The 22,118-nt window shown below is 42.7% G+C and overlaps 1 protein-coding gene across 1 annotated transcript; it reads right to left on the bottom strand.

Moving 5' to 3' along the window:
* Positions 1 to 183: 183 nt before the first annotated feature.
* On the bottom strand, positions 184 to 9,775 carry TRIM68 (tripartite motif containing 68). Its single transcript, XM_023209600.1, has 7 exons — positions 9,543 to 9,775; positions 6,594 to 7,076; positions 4,764 to 4,859; positions 3,673 to 3,933; positions 3,186 to 3,208; positions 2,541 to 2,641; positions 184 to 2,353 (listed from the first exon to the last, which is right to left on the bottom strand). The coding sequence occupies exons 2-7, from the start codon at positions 7,017 to 7,019 to the stop codon at positions 1,803 to 1,805; spliced, it is 1,458 nt and encodes a 485-aa protein (XP_023065368.1). The 5' UTR covers positions 7,020 to 7,076; positions 9,543 to 9,775; the 3' UTR covers positions 184 to 1,802.
* Between the last annotated feature and the right edge of the window lie 12,343 nt (positions 9,776 to 22,118).

Genomic DNA, 22,118 nt, shown 5'->3' with positions numbered 1-22,118 from the left:
CTTCCTAGGGACCTACTTCTCAATTATCCCCAGGGAATCCCCCGACAAAGATGCTTCTCTAATGGTGGCAGGCTCAACCCTTTGCCAGCACCAGGGTCTGTGACTCACCAGCTCATTCCCCTCCAAGCAGATGATGGAAACTTCTCCCCTTCTACTGCTAATTCTCAAGATGCAGCCTGGAAGCATGGTGGGCAGAATGATTTTATTTCTCCAAGTTTGGCCTGTTTTAACTCCTACATACGTGAACAGCCAATATAATACAATTAAAGTAGAAACACAATTTTTAGTATTCCTTATCACAGCCATTTGAAGCACCTTTCTGCCTGAAAGGCTCTAGACTATCAGGAGAGGCCCTGAGACAAAGGCACTGCTATAAGATGCGGGCTGTATCGTGGCACAGTGGCAAGGTCACCACGTGCAAAATCTGTGGCTTGCCTGCCTCTGTGCCTCAGACCGAACAAATGCATGGGATGTATCTGGGATCTATACAACAGTTCCACGAGGCAGGACAATAATATGAGGTTTTATGCTGAATTACACCCATTTTCCCAATGAGGACACATAAAACCTTCCAAACATGTGAGAAGTTTCAGATCCAAATATAATGAATGATGTACAGGCATATGACCTGTGAAGTGAGTTTGTCAACCTTGTTTCATATGAGTGTGAAAAATGCTTTATAATTTTTATAATCTTATCTTCAGCAGCTTTGTAAGAAACAACTTGCTCCAGCGGCCAGGCGTGGTAGCTCATGCCTGTAATCCCAGCACTTTGGGAGGCTGAGGTGGGCAGATCACAAGGTCAGGAGATCGATACCATCCTGGCTAACATGGTAAAACCCCATCTCTACTAAAAATACAAAACAATGAGCCAGGTGTGGTGGTGGGTGCCTGCTGTAGTGCCAGCTACTTGGGAGTCTGAGGCAGGAGAATGGCGTGAACCCAGGACGTGGAGCTGGCAGTGAGCCGAGATTGTGCCACTGCACTCCAGCCTGGGTGACAGAGCGAGACTCCATCTCAAAAAAAAAAAAGAAATAACTTGCTCCATTAAGGTCATTTCAGTTTCCCCATTCATAAAGTGAAAATACAAACTAAGGCTCACAGGTCTTCTGATCCTGCCACTTAGAGAAAAAAAGCAGGACTAGGACACTGGTCTCCCAGGAGTCCAAGGGACAGTGATTTGCCCAGCTTGTGCTCAGAAAGGGAACGGCAGTGGGGTGGCTTGGGTGGGTCTGTGTCTCCCTGCTGCACTGAATTTCTCTTGCCAGGTGGTCAGAGAGTGAGGGTCACATAAAGGTTGCTTAGTTGTAGCAAACCTCAGGGGAAGCATCCTCTGACTGGCCTCAGCACAACAACCAGCTCTGGGTATGGGCAGCATTTTTTTTGCCTATTGGGAAAGCCTATCTAATGGTGTCCTGAAGATTGTGTCTACTTCATCATCCTCACTGACTTAACTGTGACACCGGACAGGAATCAGGGAAGAGGGGGGTTGGCTACTCCACGGACAAAGTTCTGATCCTTACCCCAACAAGTCACCTTAGAACTGCTCTGATCCTCACCATCAGCCCTGTCACACTTCCCTCATGGGGTGCAATGCTCATTTGACTGGGCCTCTGCTTTTTAAAATAAGTCATTTCATGACAGACTTTAGCCTGGTAGCAATGACCAAAGGATCAGACAGAGGAATCCTTGGATTCTGAGCTCACGTCAGTTTCAGGGGATACCTGTCAGTGGCTGGGTCCTCCAAGCCCCATGGGGGCCAGGCCCAATTCCAAGGACTCTCTGGTTAGGATGGTAGCTCTCTTAGTCCTCCCCATCCAGGGAGCAGATGGCCAGAGGAGCAGTATTGTTGGTTCCAATGCTGTAGCAAGGACTAAAATAGGGCAGAAGGCGCCCAGGGAAGGGATAGCGGGGGAAAGTGAAGATGTGGGAGCCATAGTCAGTCACATTGTAGAAGGAAATGTCATGGGCCTCATAATCCATGAAAATTCCCACCCGGCGAGGAGGGACGGGCAAGGACAGGAGGGGGTACTCATCGGTGCCTGCTCGGTACTCATTTCCCTTCCTCAGCCTTATCACCCAAAATCCATAGTGGGGGGATAAGTAGACCACCTCCTTCCGGTCTACATTTTGCTTACATACTCCCAGGCCCCACTCAGACCTGTCTCCCACCTCCACCTCCCAGTAGTGCCGGCCTGAGGAGATGCACTGGCTTCCCAGGACAATATTATAGCGGTAAAATCTCTCAGGATTGTCTGGCAGTTTCTGGTTGGTGTCTCCATAGTGCACACGTTTTCTGTCTTCAGACACGATGAGACGGGAGTAAGCAGTATCTGGATCCAGGCGCACATCAGCTAGAAAAAAAGGTCCTGGTTGGTAATAGTGATATCGGGCCACGGGGCATGGGTGAGGGCTGTCTGATAAATTCAGCCACAGATTTCTCAATAATGAGTGGGTGAGGCTGGATGGAGCACCCAGAGGGCACTGAACCATTGAGGGTCCCTCCGACTGTCCACTATAGTCTCCCCCAGGATTCATTACCTGCATAGGTCTTCAGGATCTCTCTTAGCCCCAGCACACGGCAATCTGTCTTCAGCTCCAGGGAGATTGGTTCTGGCCGCTGCAAGCTCCAAGATTTGCTCCTGGTAGAGGAGGGTGAACCTCAGGGCCAGGAGTCCCGGCTTTGCCACATGGGCCTTATCTTAGTACAGAGAAGAGGGGCTTGGCCAGGTATGTAGTAAAGTGCCCCACCCCAGCAAAGCCGAGACATGATGGTTATGGTTATTTGGCTGAGCCTCAGGCTGTTTGTGTGCAGAGGTGAGAACACCCGCATGCCCATGCTGTGGGAAGGGTTGGATGTATATTTGATTCTGGGAGAGGAAGAAGTGCACACATTTTCTGTTGGACATGAAGGAGTCATGGGCAGTCTTTTTTCCTCTTTGAGCAATCGACTTGAAACCACATATTTTATAGCTTCACTTGATATACATTTGATAAAGTACAAAGAAGAAAAAGGAAAGATCAACAAAGATTCCTTAGCCATTACCATGTAAGTGGGACGAGCCTGTGGACCAGCACCTGCTTTTCTGTGTGCATCGAGTCTGTGCTCTGTCCCTACTTCTGGCTCCAGCCAGGCCCCACTATCCCCTACAGGGCTGCTTACAGGCTCCAAGGGTGAGAACATACCTGTTTAACACTTCCTGAATATCCTAGGAGGAGAAAAAAAATGCAACACCTGAGTATGTGCTATTCCTCGGAGGGAACAGACATCAAACTGGCAGGGAGTTTCTCTACGGGAAGGGAGGCAGATACCAAGAATGGAGAGATGCCATGCAGAGGTAAGGAGAAGCCTATGGAAGGATGGAAGAGCAGGCTGAGCTTTGGCTGAACTGGCCAACTTCAGGCTCCATCTCAAGACTCGCAGGCTAGAGGAGAGGGCCTAGAATGATGCCAGAGCTGCCTGAGCACTGTCCCACCTATGACACTACAACAGACCAGGTCATCCACCAGCCAGGGAGAGGGAAACAGCAGGTATTCGCTGGGGAAACACAGGATCCATGATCAGCTGGCAGAGTGCTGGCAGTCCCTACTAAAGAGTAACAGATGCTCTTTTCTGGAGTCTCAGTCTATCTTCAGCTATCACTCAGGGTTACCAGGAAAACCTGCTACTCACCTGCAACATCCAGCGGACAGGCCTCTGTGACCTCTCTTTCAACTCCGCAATCATCCTCCACAGGACCCGGCTCTGCTGGATGAGCTCACTATGGTTCAACTCCAGTTTCTGCATGGTCTCCGCTGCCTCCTGCTGTAGGCTGGCCAGAGCTGCTGTTACCTCTGCCTCCAGCTGCCGATGTGGTGGCTGCTTTTTCTCCAGTAATCGCTGGTATTTCTCAAACTCCCATACAATACTCTGTTTTCGGGTTTCCACCTGTATCTGTGGAGCCAAGATGGAAATCAGCACTGATACTTTCAGTTATCCAGTATCGAGCATACTGACATATGCATACACACATACTCTGCAGCGGTACCAACCACGTGACAGGCTATGCAGGGGCAAAGATAAAGGATACTATTTTTCCTAGCTTCCTGTTCCAGCTCCACCACATGCTTCTAAGTCTCTATTGTCACTCTTACTGACTCCAGTAGGGTCCAGGATATTATCTAAATACTACAAGCTCTAGACTATTTTCCATTTTCAGAATAATGACAAGATGTGTTACATTTAAGTCTCTAAGGCAGTGTAACTTAACTACACTGTTAGGTGGTTCATTTTCATGTTGATATTATATCTGTTCAATGTGCTGTTTTAGATTGGTTCAGTGTTACTTTCTGCTGATCAAAAGTTCTAGTAGTTTGATACTTACTGGCCTCAAATTTATTTCAGAGGTGATTTTCCAATATTTTAATAACCAGACTCTTAGCAAATATGCTCTAACTTGGGAAAGTAAAAGAGAAACTCTGCTTTACTAAGCATGATATAAGCCACGCTGTTGTGAGCTGACACACGTGAGCACGTGCTTTCTCTTTCTCATATATGAGGATACAAGACCAGAGGTTATCCCTACATCACCAAGGAGAAATTGGAATTAAGAGGTGACATGGCCTACCTAAGGCCTGGGACAGAGAAAACAGGGATTAGAACCCCAGGCTCTGTGATTTCAAGCCTTACATTCTGCCTCACAGAGATAAGAATGCTACCCCAGGCCAGCTCCAGGACCGCACAGGACGACTGACACAAACTCTTTTCCCCACGAGGCAACCTGCCTTCCAGGTGGCAGTTCGTTTCCTTTCACCAACTTCCAGCTTCCAGGCCTCTTCTTGCTGTTTCTTCAGATGTTCGAGGGCCTCATGAAGTTCCCACTGCAAGAGACAAAACCCTCATGAGGCCACCTCCAGCAGCCTAGGCTTCCTAGCGTTGGGAGGCTATGGGAGAACCAGGGTCCTTCAGGCAACCAGCCACAGTGAAGGCTGTGGGGAAAGGGAGTGCGACAGAGGAAGTAGACTGCCCAGATGACATCCAAGGTAGCTCTCTGGGCTGAGAATAATTTCAACTCCCACAGTCTCTAAATGTCTGTAAACTGGAAGAAAAGGTCCATTTCCAGCCTCTCCAGAAAAGTACCTTGGACTTTCCTTTCCATGTCAATTTTTATCCTTATCTTATTTATTTTTATCTTGCTGTCTGCCAGAACCTTGTTACTCCAAATGTAGTTCAAGTGGATCAGCAGCATCCACATCACCTAGGAGCTTGTTAGAAATGCAGAATCTTGGCCTCCCCTTAGACCTACCAAATGAGAATCTCAATTTTAGCCAGATCTCCCAGATGGTTCATATGCATATTAAGGGTAAGAAGCACTTTCCTAGAATAGTAATGCAAGGGATTTCTACTGAAAAGCATAAAGTGTGCAGACACACCATTTAATTCTGCTATTTCAACAAAATAGCAATTATTTTGTTAAAATTTATCAAAAGCTAGGTATATTTTAAGCTCTAAATATGCATGTGATATTTACAATCCCCTGAGCCTGGTATTAACCTCATTTTATAGACAAGAAAACTGAGGCTTAGAGGGTGACCTACCCAAAGTCATTCAGGTAATAAATGGTTGGGCTGGGATTTAATCCAGCCCTTTACCCCTGTGTTATACTATCTCCCTTTTCTAATATTCTCAAAAACAGAATGAGTTAGTAAACACTTTTCATATTTTAGAAATCCCTCCCATATAGGAAAAAAGCTATTCAGGGTATTTGTCTTATACTCTCACCTTCCTATTTCAACTCCAAAAAACAGAATTAAGACCAATGCTGGATCACTGGATCACAGAATCACTGAGATAATGGTTCCAATAAAGGTGTCATTATGGGCATCTGAGGAAGAGTAAAGAGAAGCCCAGAAGCTGGAAGTTGATGAGGTAAGGAACAAAAAAGGAGTCCCAGGTTTGTCAGAGATGACTTGTCAAACAAACAAACTTGGGAGAGGAGAAAAAGCAAGAAGACTTGAGTCACAGCCTCTGATCTTCCTTTCGCTAACTGGACCTGAAGTCATAAAGGACCTGAGAAGATTATATTAGATGACCTCTCTCACTCCTGTGATTCATCCATAGTTCTTTCCACCTCTAAAATAAATTACCATGTTTTCAACTTTCTAAGCCTCACTTTCGTCTATAAAATGAAGGAGTAAGTGATCCATTCAATGCCAAACGACTACTTGCAGCATTGCCAGGAGTTTGCAGGTCAGGTGTAGCCTTGACCATCTATATAAAAGCCTCATGCCTAAACTCATCCAAGGCATTCAGATCTAGTTAAAACCCAAACTGACTTCCTTTACATTCTCAGTATTGAAATCAGCCTTGGGTTAGGCATTGAGCCATGTTAGGATCTGGGATGGGGTGTAGAGGAAGTGGGAGGGCAGGAAATCAAGGAAGGTCATGAATACAAGGAAAGGTATAGCTCCCTGTATCAGATTCCAGGGATCTGTGGGTGTCAGGAACCAAAGGAATCAGCTCTCAGTCTGTGATGCTGGTGGTCAAGCCCTTGATCTAGAAATAGCCAAGTTGGCGCCGGGGGAAGACTGGAGTGGCCAGTTTCCATCTCTCACCTTGTACTCCCAGGCAACATCCTCCATTGGCACAACACTGTGGGCCTCATGCTCTAGGGACCGGCTGCAGGCCTCGCACATTATCAGGACATCCTCTTTGCAGAACATCTTCAGCTTTTCCCCATGGCACTCACACAGATCACCCTTCAGCCCCATTCCTGGATGTAGCCTTAGCAGACGGACTTTTTCTACAACATTGGCCAGCTGCCAATTAGGCCGCAGGTTCCTTGGCTGGACAGGAGCTCGACAGAGGGGACAGGTGTAACCCCAGCTCTGGGATTCTCCTGGGATCTCCCAGAGTCCGGAGAGGCAGCTGTGGCAGAAGCTGTGGCCACAGTCAATGCTCACAGGCTCCCTCAGGAAGGTCATACAGATGGGACAGGCCACTTCTTCCACAATGGCTTCCACCAAGGCTGTGGGATCCATGGTTCCTTCTCACACCCGCCTCAGAACATGAATGAAACCAGGGAGAAGTAGTAAAGGCTGAGAAGAAGAAAAGAAAGACAAATAAGAGAAAGAGGTAACAGAGGAACAGAGAGATCAGTAACAGGAATAATTAATTTCTGGGGAAAAACCACCTTCCTTTTGACCCTTTACTGACGTTCTTTAATAAGCATTGGCCTTTCCAACTGAAGGGTGCATGGTCTGAATGGGTCACATTACTCACGTCATGAAGGGGATAATGGGGATGCCTAAGTGAGTGAATATTGGGAGTCCTCAGTCTTCATTCACTTGGCCAACTCTGATTCTCCTCTGGGTTCGTTCTACTAGACCATTACCATTCCAATCATGCTCTATAAATCAGCATTATTTCTCTTAAACTTGGGTAAGTTCACATAAAATGTGGTATTTCAGTATCTGAAGTAAGGCCATAAATACCTCCAGACTCACTCTCTGGTATCTTTATATTTACATTTATACAACTCAAAGTGTCAAAAGGTAGTATGCCAGAAGCGCATTGCCTACACGCTCAATTTATTTTCTTGTGTTACACACTAAAATGAAAAAACCGTAAAGGAAACAGCAGTTCTTTTCCCATGCCTTTTAAACCCCTGCCTACTAACGTACTTATTATTCACCAAGACACCAAGACATTCTTCTGAGCTTTTAGTGATATGTTATAAGCAGAGATGAAATAACATCCCTTGGAGATTAAAACAAAGATCATTTGATGATCATCACACCCATACTGATGAAATCACTACTCCAGCAAGAAATCTGAGATTTTTGCCAGGGCCACATATGGGCATGGAACTTGAATGGTTAATGGCAGGCTCTTGACTCAGTTGGCAATATTTATTCATTCACTTTGCTAGTTTGTGTTACCAGCTAGAGTCTATACAAGGAAGGGCCATGTTGGTCCTAGTTCCTGTTGCATCCTCAGCACCTAAACAGCACCTGCAATGCAGATATTGCTGAGTAAATATTTGTTGAATGAATAAACCAGCTAGACATAGAAAATAGTTCCTAAACCCAAAATCCTTTTAGAATTTGTGAGGTAAATTGAGAGCATACATGAATAATAACAGCAAGTACTCTTTGAGCACTTACGTGATGTGCCAAGCACTGTTCTGAGCACTTTACATGAATTAAGTTGGTTTATTTCACAACCCTAGGCAGAGACCATTATTGTTCTCATTTTACAGATGTTTGGCTTGAGGCTCTGCCGTCTATCTTGGACAAATTTCTTAACTTCTTTAGCTTTAAGGTATAATACAAATTCAAAAGGAAAGAGAAAAATCACTAAAGTTTAGGGCAGTCCAGTAGCAGGAAACAGGGCAGCAAATTTTGCAGGACTTTGATATGCCACTGGCAGGGTGTGCCTTCTCACTAGACTCCCTGCCTCCTGCTTTTCTTCCTCCCACTATCACTACCAAACTGTGGGATCCAGTATCCTAAAACCTCCTTTTGGTAAATCACTAACTTACTAAAGAATCTATCCTGGCTCCCGGTTAACAAGATCTCTCCTTGAAACAGCACCTGTGCCCAGTTAGGCAAAGGAATAAACTTCCGCACACTCCCGCAAACTCCTCATCCATTAAATCTACCTGACTTGGGTTCCTGCTATTCTCCCAGTTGAAAATGACTTCTACATGATCCTGCTTTTGACGTCATTTGCCATGTGTTTGTCTATTGTCTTACTTCCCATACTAGAACTTTTTCATGCAGATAGGGTCATTGTCTGTTTTGTTCATTTCTATTTCCCCAATGCCAAGAACAGTGCCTCAAATACCTGTTGAATACGTGAAAACTAAATGTAAATGTTGAGTTCCGACTGATAGATTAACTAAGTGGAGGATGTGTTAATATCCTTAGCTAAGTCAGTAGAGACATTAAGAGATACCATCTAAAGTCAATAGAACAATAAATGGAAATTGATGCCTATTATTTAAAGCTACAAATGGAAGACCTAAAATAGCGTAGAAAATTGACAAGATTGTGGCAGTAGGAAAGCAAGTCAAAGAAATATCAAAATGATAAATCCAGAATTACAGAGGAACGCACATTATTTTGATTTAGGGTGATAAAAACATCTAAATGGGGAAAAATTAAAAGTGGCAGCCTTCTGCAAAGATCTGGGGATGGGTAGGCATTGCTCTTCAAAATAAGACCTGCTTCAATGTTTGACTTTTTATTATACATGAATTACTTTGAGAAAATTCAAATAATTAAACGTTCGGTTGCTTTGACTGTGCCTTCCGTAGGGTACAGTGAGAGTCTGAGAAGGGCATTTGAGAAGGGGGCGGGGCCTGGAAGACTTCCAGGAAGGACCCCAGTGGGAAGGGGGCAGAGGGGCGGGCGGTAACCTCCGGAGTCAGGGAGCAGCTGGGGACAGTGAGCTCCTGGCCTGGCCACAGGGCGTTGGGCAGGTCCCCAGGGCAGCGGGCGGGTCGGGGTAAAGTGAGCTTGCAGGATCTGACTTCAGAAAAGGCAGAGTTCTCTACCCACCTCCCTCCTGGGCCCGGACTGGCGCTTCGCGGCGGAAACTCAAAGTGAAGAAGCCCGGTTCCGCAGCGTCCAGTGGCCCAGCGTCAGAAGCGGCCGCTCCCGGTAGCTCAGCACTTAGGGCCAGAGAGCGCCCGAGGCCCAGAGCCCAAAGCCCGGCAGTGCAGGCCCAGTAGCCCGCAGCTCCTAGGATACTACACCCGGCTCCGGGCCCCGGTCGCAGGACGGCAGCCAATGAGCGGCCGGCTGGGCCCAGGATGGCTTCGCCCAGGGGGCGGTGTGTTTGTGGGGACAGCCAATCACAGGCAGTGACCAGGGTAACCCTAGCCAATTGGTGATGAGACGGGGGTTCCGGCGCTTCTAGGCATGTCAATGCTTTTTCTCTACTTCCTGGGTTTTTCTTGTCCCTTCACCCACTCAGATTCCCTTAAAATGTAGAGGGTTCCAGAAGTTAGTTCCAGGATAGGTCAAAGGATTGAGGCTCCCGAATGATGCCGCTCAGGCTGTGCATTGAGAGACTCAGGTTCATTTGCCAGTTTGTCTTGTTAAACTCAGAAGCCTGCGATTGGCCACGTCTGGTTCTGTGACCCAGCTTAGCATAGGGTTGGGCACACATATGGTGTGGACTCTGCTGTTCCTGGGAATATTCGCGACCTCTCATGGTTCCAGGCTGCAAGTACTGGGTTCTTAAACAAACAAACCAAACCAAACCAAACAAAACCTCTCTTTTTTCCTGGCACACTCTTACTCTTCAATACTTAAGTAACCAGCTTGTCATCACTATTGCCACAATCCACTTTTAAAGGTAAAAACAGACAACAGAGACCGAGGGTTAATGGAGAAATTGAATCCCTGGTCAAAATTGTCGTTAAAACAAGAAGAAAAAAATTAAACAACTGGTATCCCTTCCTCACCCAAACACATAGACACATGCACGCACACACAAAAACTGTTACTTAAGACAGCGATTTGGGTTTTTCTTTGTACTCCCAGGGCCTTGGCCTTCTCTTGACGCTTAGGTTTTAATAAGCAAGTGAAGGCACCTCCTATCTACGTAGAAAATAATCAGGAAATCCTCCAATTGAAGCTCGGTTCCAAATTACATAATGTCTTAATTATTAGGACAGAGACTCCAGAATGCTCATGCCAGTGTCTGAGCTCAGGCCATGGTTAAAATTCTGAAGGGTGAGGCCCAGAAATTTCCTGCAACACACAGGGCTATGAGAAAAGACAAAAGTATCTTAGGTCTGAGCTGGACCGTCTGTCTCACCCAGTTTTGGAGAAATGGCTGCTCTAATAGAATAATGAATTAATTAATTGAAATAAGCCATTTTAAACATTTATTTAACATCAATTTTTTGACAATATTATACTGGGTGCTGGGATTACAACTATGGTACATATAGTCTCTGCCTTTAAGAAGTTGAAGGTCAAGTTGGTTGTACTGCTCTGGAATCTCTGTGAAGTTAAAACAGTTAATGAGAAGATCATTTTCGTGTGTAAGGTGCAATTTGTAACTGTGACCGATTGTCAAGAACCGTGGCAATCAGGGTAACTGGGGGCGGGGGCTTGTATTCATGCGGGGAAGGCTGGAGAGAGGGCTTTTGAAGACAGATCAGTTTACTTCCAAGGCATAGAAGCTTTCCTTTACAGATATCTTCAGAGTGTTTTGTTTGTTTATTTGTTTGCTGTGAGACAGGTGTGTCCAGGTGAGGCTCTGTCTTGGACAAATTCCACAGCTGTAGCTGCAGACCCCAACCCTCTTCCCTGAATCCAAGATAGACCAGGACAACGAGACGAGTGGCTGACTGTAGGATGGTGCCCATCTGTGCTGTAGGGGAGGAGTAGCATCACAGGAGAAGCAAGAACTGAGAACTGTTTGGGGAACAGGGAAAGAGATATAGGCACTAAAGAAATAGGACTAAGGAAGAGTTAGGGAGTTAGTACAAATCTGAGGTCTGATATTCTGGAAAGAGACCAGAGACTGACTATATTGCATGTCATACAACATGCTTGCTTAGCATTTTCTTTATTCTCTTTTATTTATTTTCTTTCTAATGTATTTTCTTCTCTTACTCTTTCCGAGGAAGTATGAGCCACACCCTCAATTAGTTCTGTACAATCTTAGGCTTGAAGAATATAATCTTAGGCTTGAAGGCTTTAAAGGGGAAGAAATAGCTGCCTGTGTTAGTGGCATGTCAGTCATCAGGAGAACCTGCTAGGGGTGGAAGGAGGAGGGTAGGAGTACAGCCCAGACCATGGATAGATACCCCACTCCACCTTGAAAGTCTCCTCCTGCACCTCTTATGAAGGAGTTAATACCTCCTGTTTCTGCTATTCCAAATTGTTTTCAGTTTCCAGAAGGCAAAACTGACATCTCCCAGGAGTCCAAGCAGGAGAAGTTAGGGCCTCCCTTCCCTGTCTGCTCAGTGCTAGCCTTGGCTAAGAGAGAGGAAATTCCTGCCTAGAGGGGCAAATCTGCAGGACTTTGTTACCACTTGCACTTTGGCAGAGGAAGGAGGTCAGGGATTGGAAGGGGTGATGAGTCTAGAAGTTAAAACACAGCATTCTGTCTGGAGGTGGTGGAGAGCCTTTCTAAAGTGCTTCTGGGTTGAGGCTGTCACCTAGATTGTATATTAGGGTTTAAGTGTTCCAAGAAATTGAGAAGCAGGAAGTAGAAAAGAGAGAATAATTTCAGAAGCAGATGAAAGGAACAGTAACAGGAAGATCTAGCAAGGATGTGGTGGGGCAGTTTCAGTGTGAGATGCCATGGACAGGAAAATGACAGCATATATGTATGTGTGTGTGTGTGTGTGTGTGCCTGAGACAGAGAGACATAAAACTAACTAAATAACAAGATATATATCAGAATATAGATGTATATTACAATAACAATTGTTAATAGTTACACACAACTAACAGCAAGACCTTTGTACGGTGGGAAGCAGAACAAGCCAAATACTGTTATTGGTTTTGATATCAGAGTTGTATTAGATTAAAACAAGAAGTAGCTTTATAAGTCCTTGTATTTGATGTCTAATTCAAGTTCTTTAAATGCCAAATCTGTTTCAGCAAGTTATGATTCTCAAAGTGTCAGTGTCTTCATGGTTATGAACAATTACGCAAATAATTATTTTTATTTTTATTTGTCTCTATTTCTGAGTTTTTTCCTTGATTCTAATCCCTGATATTTTATATTTACCACTATTTTATGTTTTTTTTTTTCTGAGCGACATATCTTTCTTTCCAAAGATCTGTCTAGTTGATTGTTCCTTTCAAAGAACCTGTTAATTTGTTATTTCATTTTTTTCTGATTTTATCTGTATTATTTTTTCTTGATTTATTTTACTTATATTTATTATCTTATTTTTCTTTCTTCTTGCATTGACTGAGGAGTGTAAAGTTTTCCCTAAATATGTCAGGTTATATACCATAAATCATCATGGTGCTTTAATTATCATTTGTTATTAAATAAATGTAAGCACAGTTTTAAATTTGGTTTTCTCCTGAAATTACTTAATTTAATTGAAATTCTATATATAAATATATATAATTTATTTAGGTTTGTTAGCATTTTATAACCACGATGCAATAAGAGTTTTAAAAATGCCATTATAACTTATCCTTTGGGAAACTGTTTTGTGGCCAGCTATATAATTGCATTATATGATTGTTCAGAAGGTGCTGGAAAAGAAGGCATATTCTCTATAGTGAAAAATACTAAATAATATAGTCTTCTTATCGAGTGTAAAATGTATTTGTAGGGATTTGGCCTAACTCATTGCCACGTGAGTAGCAGACAACCGAGGGAAGAGCCAGTCAATCAAAATGCCTACTAAAAACAAGAGTTGAAAACACCAGAAACCTATTTTAAGCACAAAAAGGACTTATTAAAGAATATTTGGTAGTCCATTGATGATGTATGATGTATGCAGGAACATCATCAAATTACCCCATAGGTCCACTCTGATGGAGCTATCACTACTGCCTCCATTGAGCATAGATAACTCAGATCTCACTTCTAAACCTGGGTGCAGAGACTGACACTAGAATCTCTGCCTCTGATACCTCTGGAGGATTTACTCTTCTGTCAGCACTCTTCAACAGAATGATTCAATGTGGCATATTCGCTTTTATTTTCCTAGCTTCTGAATTGTCTTCCTGCAGGTGTGCATGATTGACAGCACTTAGACAAAATGCCTTCTCCCATGGTGGGTGATTATTCCCATCTATTTTCTCCCTTTTTGTGAGGGGAGCATACAATCTCATCCATTGCCTCATGACCCACAGTGCTTCCCAATAGCTGGAAAATGCTTTCTAAGACATTATGAGACTTGGCTATATGACCATCTTGGGTTATTGAAATAGGAATGGAGGGAAGTGTTTCAGTTCCATACAGAAGCTCTAAGAGACATTGCATGTTTGTACTGGCTTTTGTTTTCTCATTGTCACAATAAAGGCATGTCACAAAGAGAGGCTCCTGCTTCAGCTTGAGTCCTGCATGAGAAGACATGTGGACTGGGATCCTAGCAGCCTATCTGCAGCCAAGGGCATGATGTGTGAGTGAAAACATTTGTTGTATGCCCCTGAGATTTTGGAGTTTTCGTCATGGTATAAAAGCTGATTAATTAGGTAGGAAGGTGATTTTTATGGCTTTTCTTGGGGAAGAAGTAGATGCCCCAAGAAAAGGAAAATTGGTCAAACATAGGAAGATCATTCAAGTGCCAGCTACAGTGAATGACAAATACCCACCACAAGCACAAGCTCCACATTCACAAAAATTTAGAAAATACAAGTAGGTCCTCAGAACAAAATGTGGCTACCATGTAGTATAATAGCTCATTCCCTAGTCAAAGAGAAGTTTAGATCCACATTGCCATCACTGGCCACAGTCCTTAAGGAGAATTATAATGCTCTCTGGGGAGAGACCAGAAAGGAAACACAAGGGGAGAAAACAGGATTGATGGTTTCAGGCTTTCAGAATTGTTTTATTTGTCAATTGGTGTCTATCATTTGGTGTCTAGAGCCCAGAAATTAACTCAGAGTATTTCCAATTAAGAAGTTAAGAGTGACACTATGATTTTCTTACAATGTGAGAAAAATCCACCTATTTAAATAATTTTTTATTTGAAGGAAGTGGTGTATGAAGCACTTCTGTTTTCTCAAATTAAAATTTGCAATATGCCATTCTTCCCTTAAGTAGTATGCATGTTACAAAACCTCCACTCTTTCTTTTCCATCTCTTCTTTGTCCATTTTGTTCCAAGCACCCCAGTGCAGCATTGAGAGTATCCTCTGGGGAGAAATAGCTACATTCTTTTGAGCACTGTCTTAGTCAGTTTATGCTCTTATGACAAAATACCTGAGACTGAATAATTGATAAAGAATAGAAATGTATTTCTCACAGTTCTGGAGACCGGGAAGCCCAAGATCAAGTCACTGGCAGGTTAGGTGTCTGATGAGGGCCTGGTCCCTGCTTCCAAGATGGGACCTTGAACTCTGTGCCCTACAGAGAGTATGAATGCTGTGTCCTCACATGGCAGAAAATGCAGAAGGGCAAGAGGGCTTAATGCATCCCTTCCAGCCCTTTTATAAGGTTGCTAATCATGTTCATGAGGGCAGAGCCCTCCTGGCTTAATCATTTCCTAAAGGCTCTATTACTTAATACTATCACATTAAGGTTTAAGTTCCAATATATAAAGTTTAGAGGGACAGATATATTCAAACCATGTCAAACGAGATGCATTCTATTGAGCAAAAATACATTTCAAAAAAAGTTTAAGTCCTGACATTTTCCACAGTTCTTATTACTCCTCTTTTCTTTGTATTTCATGGCATCTATCACAAATTTCCAAGGACTCTTTAGCTCTTCACCAAAGTGCCTTCTTTCTGCACTGGAATTCGTTAGGTCTGTGAGTCTGGCTGTCCACGGGAGGTTTACTATTGCTGGCCACTTTCATGAGAGCTATAAAATCATGATCATCTGGTTCCTGAACATAAGCTTCTGTTTTATTCCAGAGCCCAAGCCTTCAGAGACCCAGAGACCTATTCTTGGATATATACATCGTCTGAGATTATTTCTTCTCCTCACTTAGACTTTACATTCTCCAGAATTTCTATAAATGTTGTTACCTCTTTTACTAAGTAGTAAGCTATGACTTTAACTTCCTTTAATACTCTATTTCCCTCTTTTTTTCCTGTCAGTACAAGTAGATCCATCTTTTTTTATTTTTAAAAACGTATTATCTCCATTTTTCTCTACCACTTACTGGAGTCACATATTTGCTAGATCAGAATGTCTTGCCATACACCCTCATTTTCTTTTTCTACTCAACTCCTAAGGATTTTTTTCCTTCAATTGCTGATACACTCTTACTTTGTTTCCACTTCTAAAGCTAAAACTGTCTTGTAGATACCTCTGTATCTCTTCATCAAGGCACTCTGTCATTCTTTTATCTGATGACTAAAATGATGCATCTGACACTGCTATTTCCATGCCAATCTGATTAAGAAAGCAATGCCATTCTTGTTACAGGTTTCCTTTCATTATTTATTGGCCTTAGGATTTGTGATTATTTTATTCCCGCCTCCTGCCCCCCTGCCTCCCACATTGGTTGAAAATGAAACTTCTTCTTTATCTGCTTATGATGTTATTTGCTGTGCTTGGACCCATGTTCCAGAGCTCTGCAATCTACAACATTGATCAAGGTTTAACCAAGAAATGAATCAGAGGTAATTTGTGAAATGTAGTTGGTGCCCAGGGAAAGACTATAGATAAGACATGCAGTTTCGTGAAAGTTAGTCATCTCTCTATTATGATACAACTTAAAACAGAATTTTAAAAATCCAGAGAAACATATGTAATACAGTTTGCTAATTCATGGCTGTAACAACCCAAAGGCCTAAAATATTCTTTATAGATCTGTACTTACTTTGAATTTAATTTACTCCAGCCCAGGTAGAATTATTCCACTTTTACCATTTGACTGAAGGAAGAAAACTTTCCTGCCCTCTAAGGTGAATCCCTGGCTCTGCAAATCAAGATCTTGTTATTTTGTATGCAATACCATTTGCACTTGGATGCCTAAATAAGAGGGGATCCTTCCCCAATTCAGCATCTTCAGCTGCTCCTCATGGTACTTTGCTTCCCAATGACCGAACCTGGCCTTGTTTCTCCCTCATATGCTAACTATGCAACATACCATTGGTCATCTTAACAAGAATAACTCGACAAAATGGAAGTATATTATTTGGTTCAGAGTGGTTGTAAAAGGTCATAGAGATAAAGGCAGCAGATAGACAGGTATTTTTGCTAAGGGGACAGATTTAGTGAAGAACAAGAGGCTAAAGATACAAATGAGATGTATATTGATAGGATGGGTCCTAGAAGATAGGGGAGGGCGTGGTATTCAGAGAACAGGTGGAGAAGTTATCTTGGACAGGAGAGATACCTGACTCTATATACAGAAAAAGAGACAAGAATGGGTGTAGATATGTTTATAGATGGAAGGATCATCTATAAACCTAAGATTCTTGATGATTTCTCCATAAATAAGATGTATACCAGATGTTGTTGGTGCCATGTCTTACTGCAAGCCTGTGTCTCTTATCTGAAAGGTTTCCCTTGTGTGGCAAACCAGGAATGCCAGGGAGTTAATAGTCCTGGAGCATCTCCTAGCCAGTGAAAATGGAAGTTGGAGGATCATTACCCAACTTCGTTACTCTTTGGGTGGCATAATTGAGTGGTGGTTCTACTCCCTCCCAGAAATCTCTAACGGAACTGAGTTTTAGTTGCCCATAGTGGTAACCTACGTGAAGATGTTCGCTTTCTTACTCCTCATGTAGTACAACTCTCAGGTGTGTTTTACTTCCTCCAAGAGATCTTTAAAGGAATTGAGACCCAGTTGCCCATGGGGATAAACTGATCCCTTTATTGGTTCCCTTCCCTTCTGTTCCCCTCCCCTCCCCTCTCCTCCCTTCCCCTCCCTTCCCCTTCTTTCTTGTCCTTCTTCCTAATTCCTCATCTATTTCATCTTGCAATCATCTCCCAAATAAACTACTTGAACTAAAATCAACATTTCAGTTGTATTTCTGGGCTCCCAAACTATGATAACTCAGATTACCTGCTAAGTCAATTCTCAAACAACTTCTCCATCCACTTTACTCTCTTTCATACTATTGAGTTTTTAGACACCAGAAGGTCTCCTATTTTTTTTTTTTTTGTAATTGAGGGTTACTTGTTTTGAGGCCTTTGCCAATAGCTTAATAAATAGCTTAAATTGGTACTTCCCTGACACTATAACTGTAATTTGGGATTAAGGGTGGTTATGAAACACAGACCCAGATGACCAATGCACCTCTGGACATGGAAAATTATCACATACATCCAGGAACATAATTTGATTTTTTAAAAACATATAGAATAGCTAATCCTTGAATTATATGTAAACAACCCTCAAAAGATCACTATTATTATTGATTTTGTGCTAGTAAATTTATATGCATTTCAATTTTTATAACATCTCTATAAGGATTTGTCATATTCATCATACAGATGAAGATTCTAATTTATCTACCCAAGAGCCCAAGCTGAGATCTGAAACCTGGTGTGCACGAAAATCCTTTTTTCCTTCAGCTCTATCAATGTAGCATCCCTGAGTTTGGGAACATTTTATTTTTGAATATTGTGGCTGAGTGTCCTTCCCACAGAGCTATGAACCTTTAGCATGGCATATTAGTCCGTTCTTGCATTGCTATAAAGAAATACCTGAGACTGGGTAATTTATAAAGAAAAGAGGCTTCTGGGGAAGCTTCAGGAAACTTTGACTCATGGTGGGAGCAGGCATTTCACATGGCTGAAACAGGAGGACGTAGGGGGAAGGTTTTACACACTTTTAAACAACCAGATCTCATGTGAGAACTTACTCACTATCATGGGAGCAGCACCCCTGGGGAAATCTGACTCCATGATCCAATCAACTTCCACCAGGCCCCAAGTCCAACACTGGATTGGAGATGACAATTCAACATGAGATTTGGTTGGGGACGGAAATCCAAATCATATCACACCATATAACATGGGTAGTGATATTTTGGTTGAGAAGACACATACATATGCACACTCACACATACTCATATACACATGCGGGTACAGTATATTGTGTGTGCATATGTACATATATACATGGTACATTGCATATGCATAAATATATGTATATAAGTATACATTTAAAATATACCATGCTATTATTTACAACAACTTCATCCAATTTGTCTTTATCAATCCTTTGCTTATTCATAGGTTCATAGACTGGGCAACCCTGAGTAGTGGAGAGATCACCGGCCATGCTTCAGGTTGTACATAAGTTACCTGATTTCTCCCTTTAGGCCTGTTTCCTGTCTTTAAATTAGGTTTAATAATATTTATCTTGTAAAATTGGTGTTTCCACTAAATAATGATGTATCTACCACACCTACTAATGTATCTACCATGTCTAACAGTGTTTTGCAGTTACACATGGGAACTATAAAGGAAGGAAAAACTACTTGATGCTATGTGGTACAGGATTGAAAACAACTCCCCACACTGGAAATTCGGCAGTGGTTCAAAGTTTGTGATGACTACGCTTGTTCAGTTTAAATTTGATGGCCGGTATTGATCGTCACTGTGTCATCAGCACCAGGATTGTGCCTGACATGTATTAGATGCTGAATACACTTCTGCTGAGTGACTAGAACAAATTGCTGTGGAAGCTGAGTGGAGTATTAAAAAGACCTGCTAAGAAAGGGCTCACTGCCTGGAACTTATCCTACAATCTGATCTCACAGCAACAGAAAATGGAAATGCTGCCATAAGGAAGGGAAGAGAAGTGTTTGCTTCTACTTTGAATCTTCATAGAAGCCAGCCCAACCATAAATAATTATTGGGGGCCAGACCCTGGCACCCAAATGTGCTTTGAGGACTTTTCTGCCTATCCCTGGGAAAATGTTTTTGAGTAGTCAGTCGAAAACAGGAACAAGGATCATCCCAGCCATTTGGAGATGAGCAGAGACTCTTGTAGTCCCTCTGTACTGAGAAAAGAAGGAGGGGGCAGGGGGCAGTTTCTTTCTGAGCCTGAGTTTTTCCTGCAATTTCCTTGGCTTCCTGGAAAGGGACAGCCAAAAAGAAGTGGGTATTAAATGTTCTCTAAAGCTTCCCTCTGCCTACACACGATCTTTGGAGTTGCACGTGGGCTACTCTCTCCTACACCACCTTCCCCAGTCTGCAAAGATGTGAGATGAAGGGTACAATTGACACACTGTGTAAACAATAATAATGCAGTCCTAATTCCACAGAGAGATAGCCATAGTCAGATTTGATTAAAAAAAAAAAAAAACATTCCTGGTAGAATGTACATCAAATGCAAAGACACAGAGGCACAATAGAACATCACACAACAGGAAAGTCCCTGGAGAAGACAGCAGGAACTAGATCATGCAGGGCTATTCCTGTTGCTAAGCAGTATGAGTATGAACTTTATCCAAAGGATAAAGCCATTTGAATGTTTAAGATAGGGAATGACATGATGGGATCTGAATGTGTACTAGACAATAGGTACTTGCAAATTTTAACAAATTTATTGGCCACAAAGTTTATTATAAGATGATCACTCATCCGATAATAAGCTTGTATGATCCACTGTGGCTTGTATAGCATGAAATCAAGAAAATATTTTTGTCTGTTCAGTTCAGTTTATAATTCTTTTTCTTTTTCCATTAAAAATGCTGCTCCAAACATCATACGTTTTCACTGATGTATGGGAGCTAAGCTACGAGGATGTGAAGGCATAAGATTGATACAATGGACTGTGGGGACTTGTGGGAGGGGACCAAGGGATAAAAAGACTGCAAATAGGGTGCAGTGTATGCTGCTGAGGTGATGGGTGCACAAAGATCTCACAAATCACCACCAAAGAACTTATTCATGTAACCAAATACTACCTGTACCCCAATAACCTATGGAAAAATAAAAACAAAATAAACTACAACAACAACAAATGCTGCTCCTTACCTCACTGTGCCATTTGTCTCTGCAGTGATAGCAAAGCTTTTTATGAAGGCACTGTGGTCAGGCATTAACATCCCATTTCCACTAAAGTCGTTCAAGGTTCAACCTGCTAACTTTAGTTAAGTTTAGCCTAAAACTGCCTCCTTCCATATTTTAAGTTCAGTCTAAAAGTTTCTCTTTAGTAGTGAACTGTAACCTAAAGAAATGTGTCAAGACTAAAGAGTAGGTTTACTCTTGTATCAAGCAAAGTTGTAGCCAATCTGTGAAAAATACCCTTACCCATCCAAACCCAAAGAATGGACTCAGAGACCCGGAGAATAGCAGAAGCAAGACTTTTAATGGCAGTCTTGCAAGATTGGTGTCTGGCATGCAGGCACACCTGGGATGGTTACAACAAGCAATTTATTTCCTAGTGAGCAAGTCCCTCCTCAGTTCCTCACTGACTGAATACTATGAGGTTACAATCTTCCCGAACGTCCCCTATTGGTAGTTGGGTTAAGGCTTCAAGTGTGTTCTTTAGGATTTTCCTGCTGCTTTTTATTGCAGCCCACAACGCATTGTGACTATTTCAAGACTCTTTAAACATTTGACTTATGGCCCTAGTGGCTGTGCTTAGCTGATAAGAAAGGGTACAGTTATCTAGGTTGTAAACTAGCCTAAACCAAATTCTTTGGTGGGGTGGGAGAGGGGAGTTAAGAGGGGGCCCGACCGACAGGCGCCTAGCTGTTGGGTGAAAGGGGAAAGCAAGAAGAGGGGATGGCTTAGTACATCCTGCTTCTTTGTTTCTTTGTGGCCTGCTTAAACCTATTTTAAGGCCTTTAGAATTGAAAATGGACCACCACATGTATGTTATTTTCTACAAATATCAGGCAGTCAACTGTTCAAACCATGTTCAAGGAAGACAAATGCTCAACTGTAACTAATCTGGCTGTTTCTGAACCTCACTTCTATTTTTTTCTATGTCACTTTCCTTTTCCTCTTCATAAATATTAGATCATGTAGCAGCCCCGGAGTTGCTCTGAACCTGTTCTGGTTTTGAGTGCTGCACAATTCACAAATCATTCTTTCACCAGTTAAACTCTATTAAATTTGTCTTAAGTTTATCTTCTAACAGATGGTGTTAGAAGTGGGATTAAAACTAGAGCTTTCGGTGATCCCCAGGAGCATCGATTGACCCAGCGAGGTACCCGTCAGACCCGCTGTGTCCATTGCTCCCTCACAGTAAGTGGGGAAGCAGGGGTCATGGGTATGTTCTTGCTCCAATTCTAAAGCTCCATGGATTTGTGTTTTGAGTTATATGAGTTTGAGCACATTTTTTATCTGAATTGGGCTCAGAAGTTGTGACAGAAACTGGACTGGGTGAAGGATCAGACTGGGTCTGATAATCAACTGGATTGGATCTAGTTAGAAGCCTCGAATAGCTGACTGGATCAGACAGAAACTGGCATTAAATGGCAGTACTGAAGCAGCTACGTTGTCTGGCATATACACCCTGGGGTTCGTTGTCATGCACCAGGAAAATATAGAACAGAG

Source organism: Piliocolobus tephrosceles, chromosome 13, assembly GCF_002776525.5.
Source record: "Piliocolobus tephrosceles isolate RC106 chromosome 13, ASM277652v3, whole genome shotgun sequence".
In the NCBI taxonomy this organism is placed as follows: domain Eukaryota; kingdom Metazoa; phylum Chordata; class Mammalia; order Primates; family Cercopithecidae; genus Piliocolobus; species Piliocolobus tephrosceles.
The sequence above is the reverse complement of the archived record's forward strand: the minus strand, read 5'-3'. Positions and strand labels throughout refer to the sequence as shown.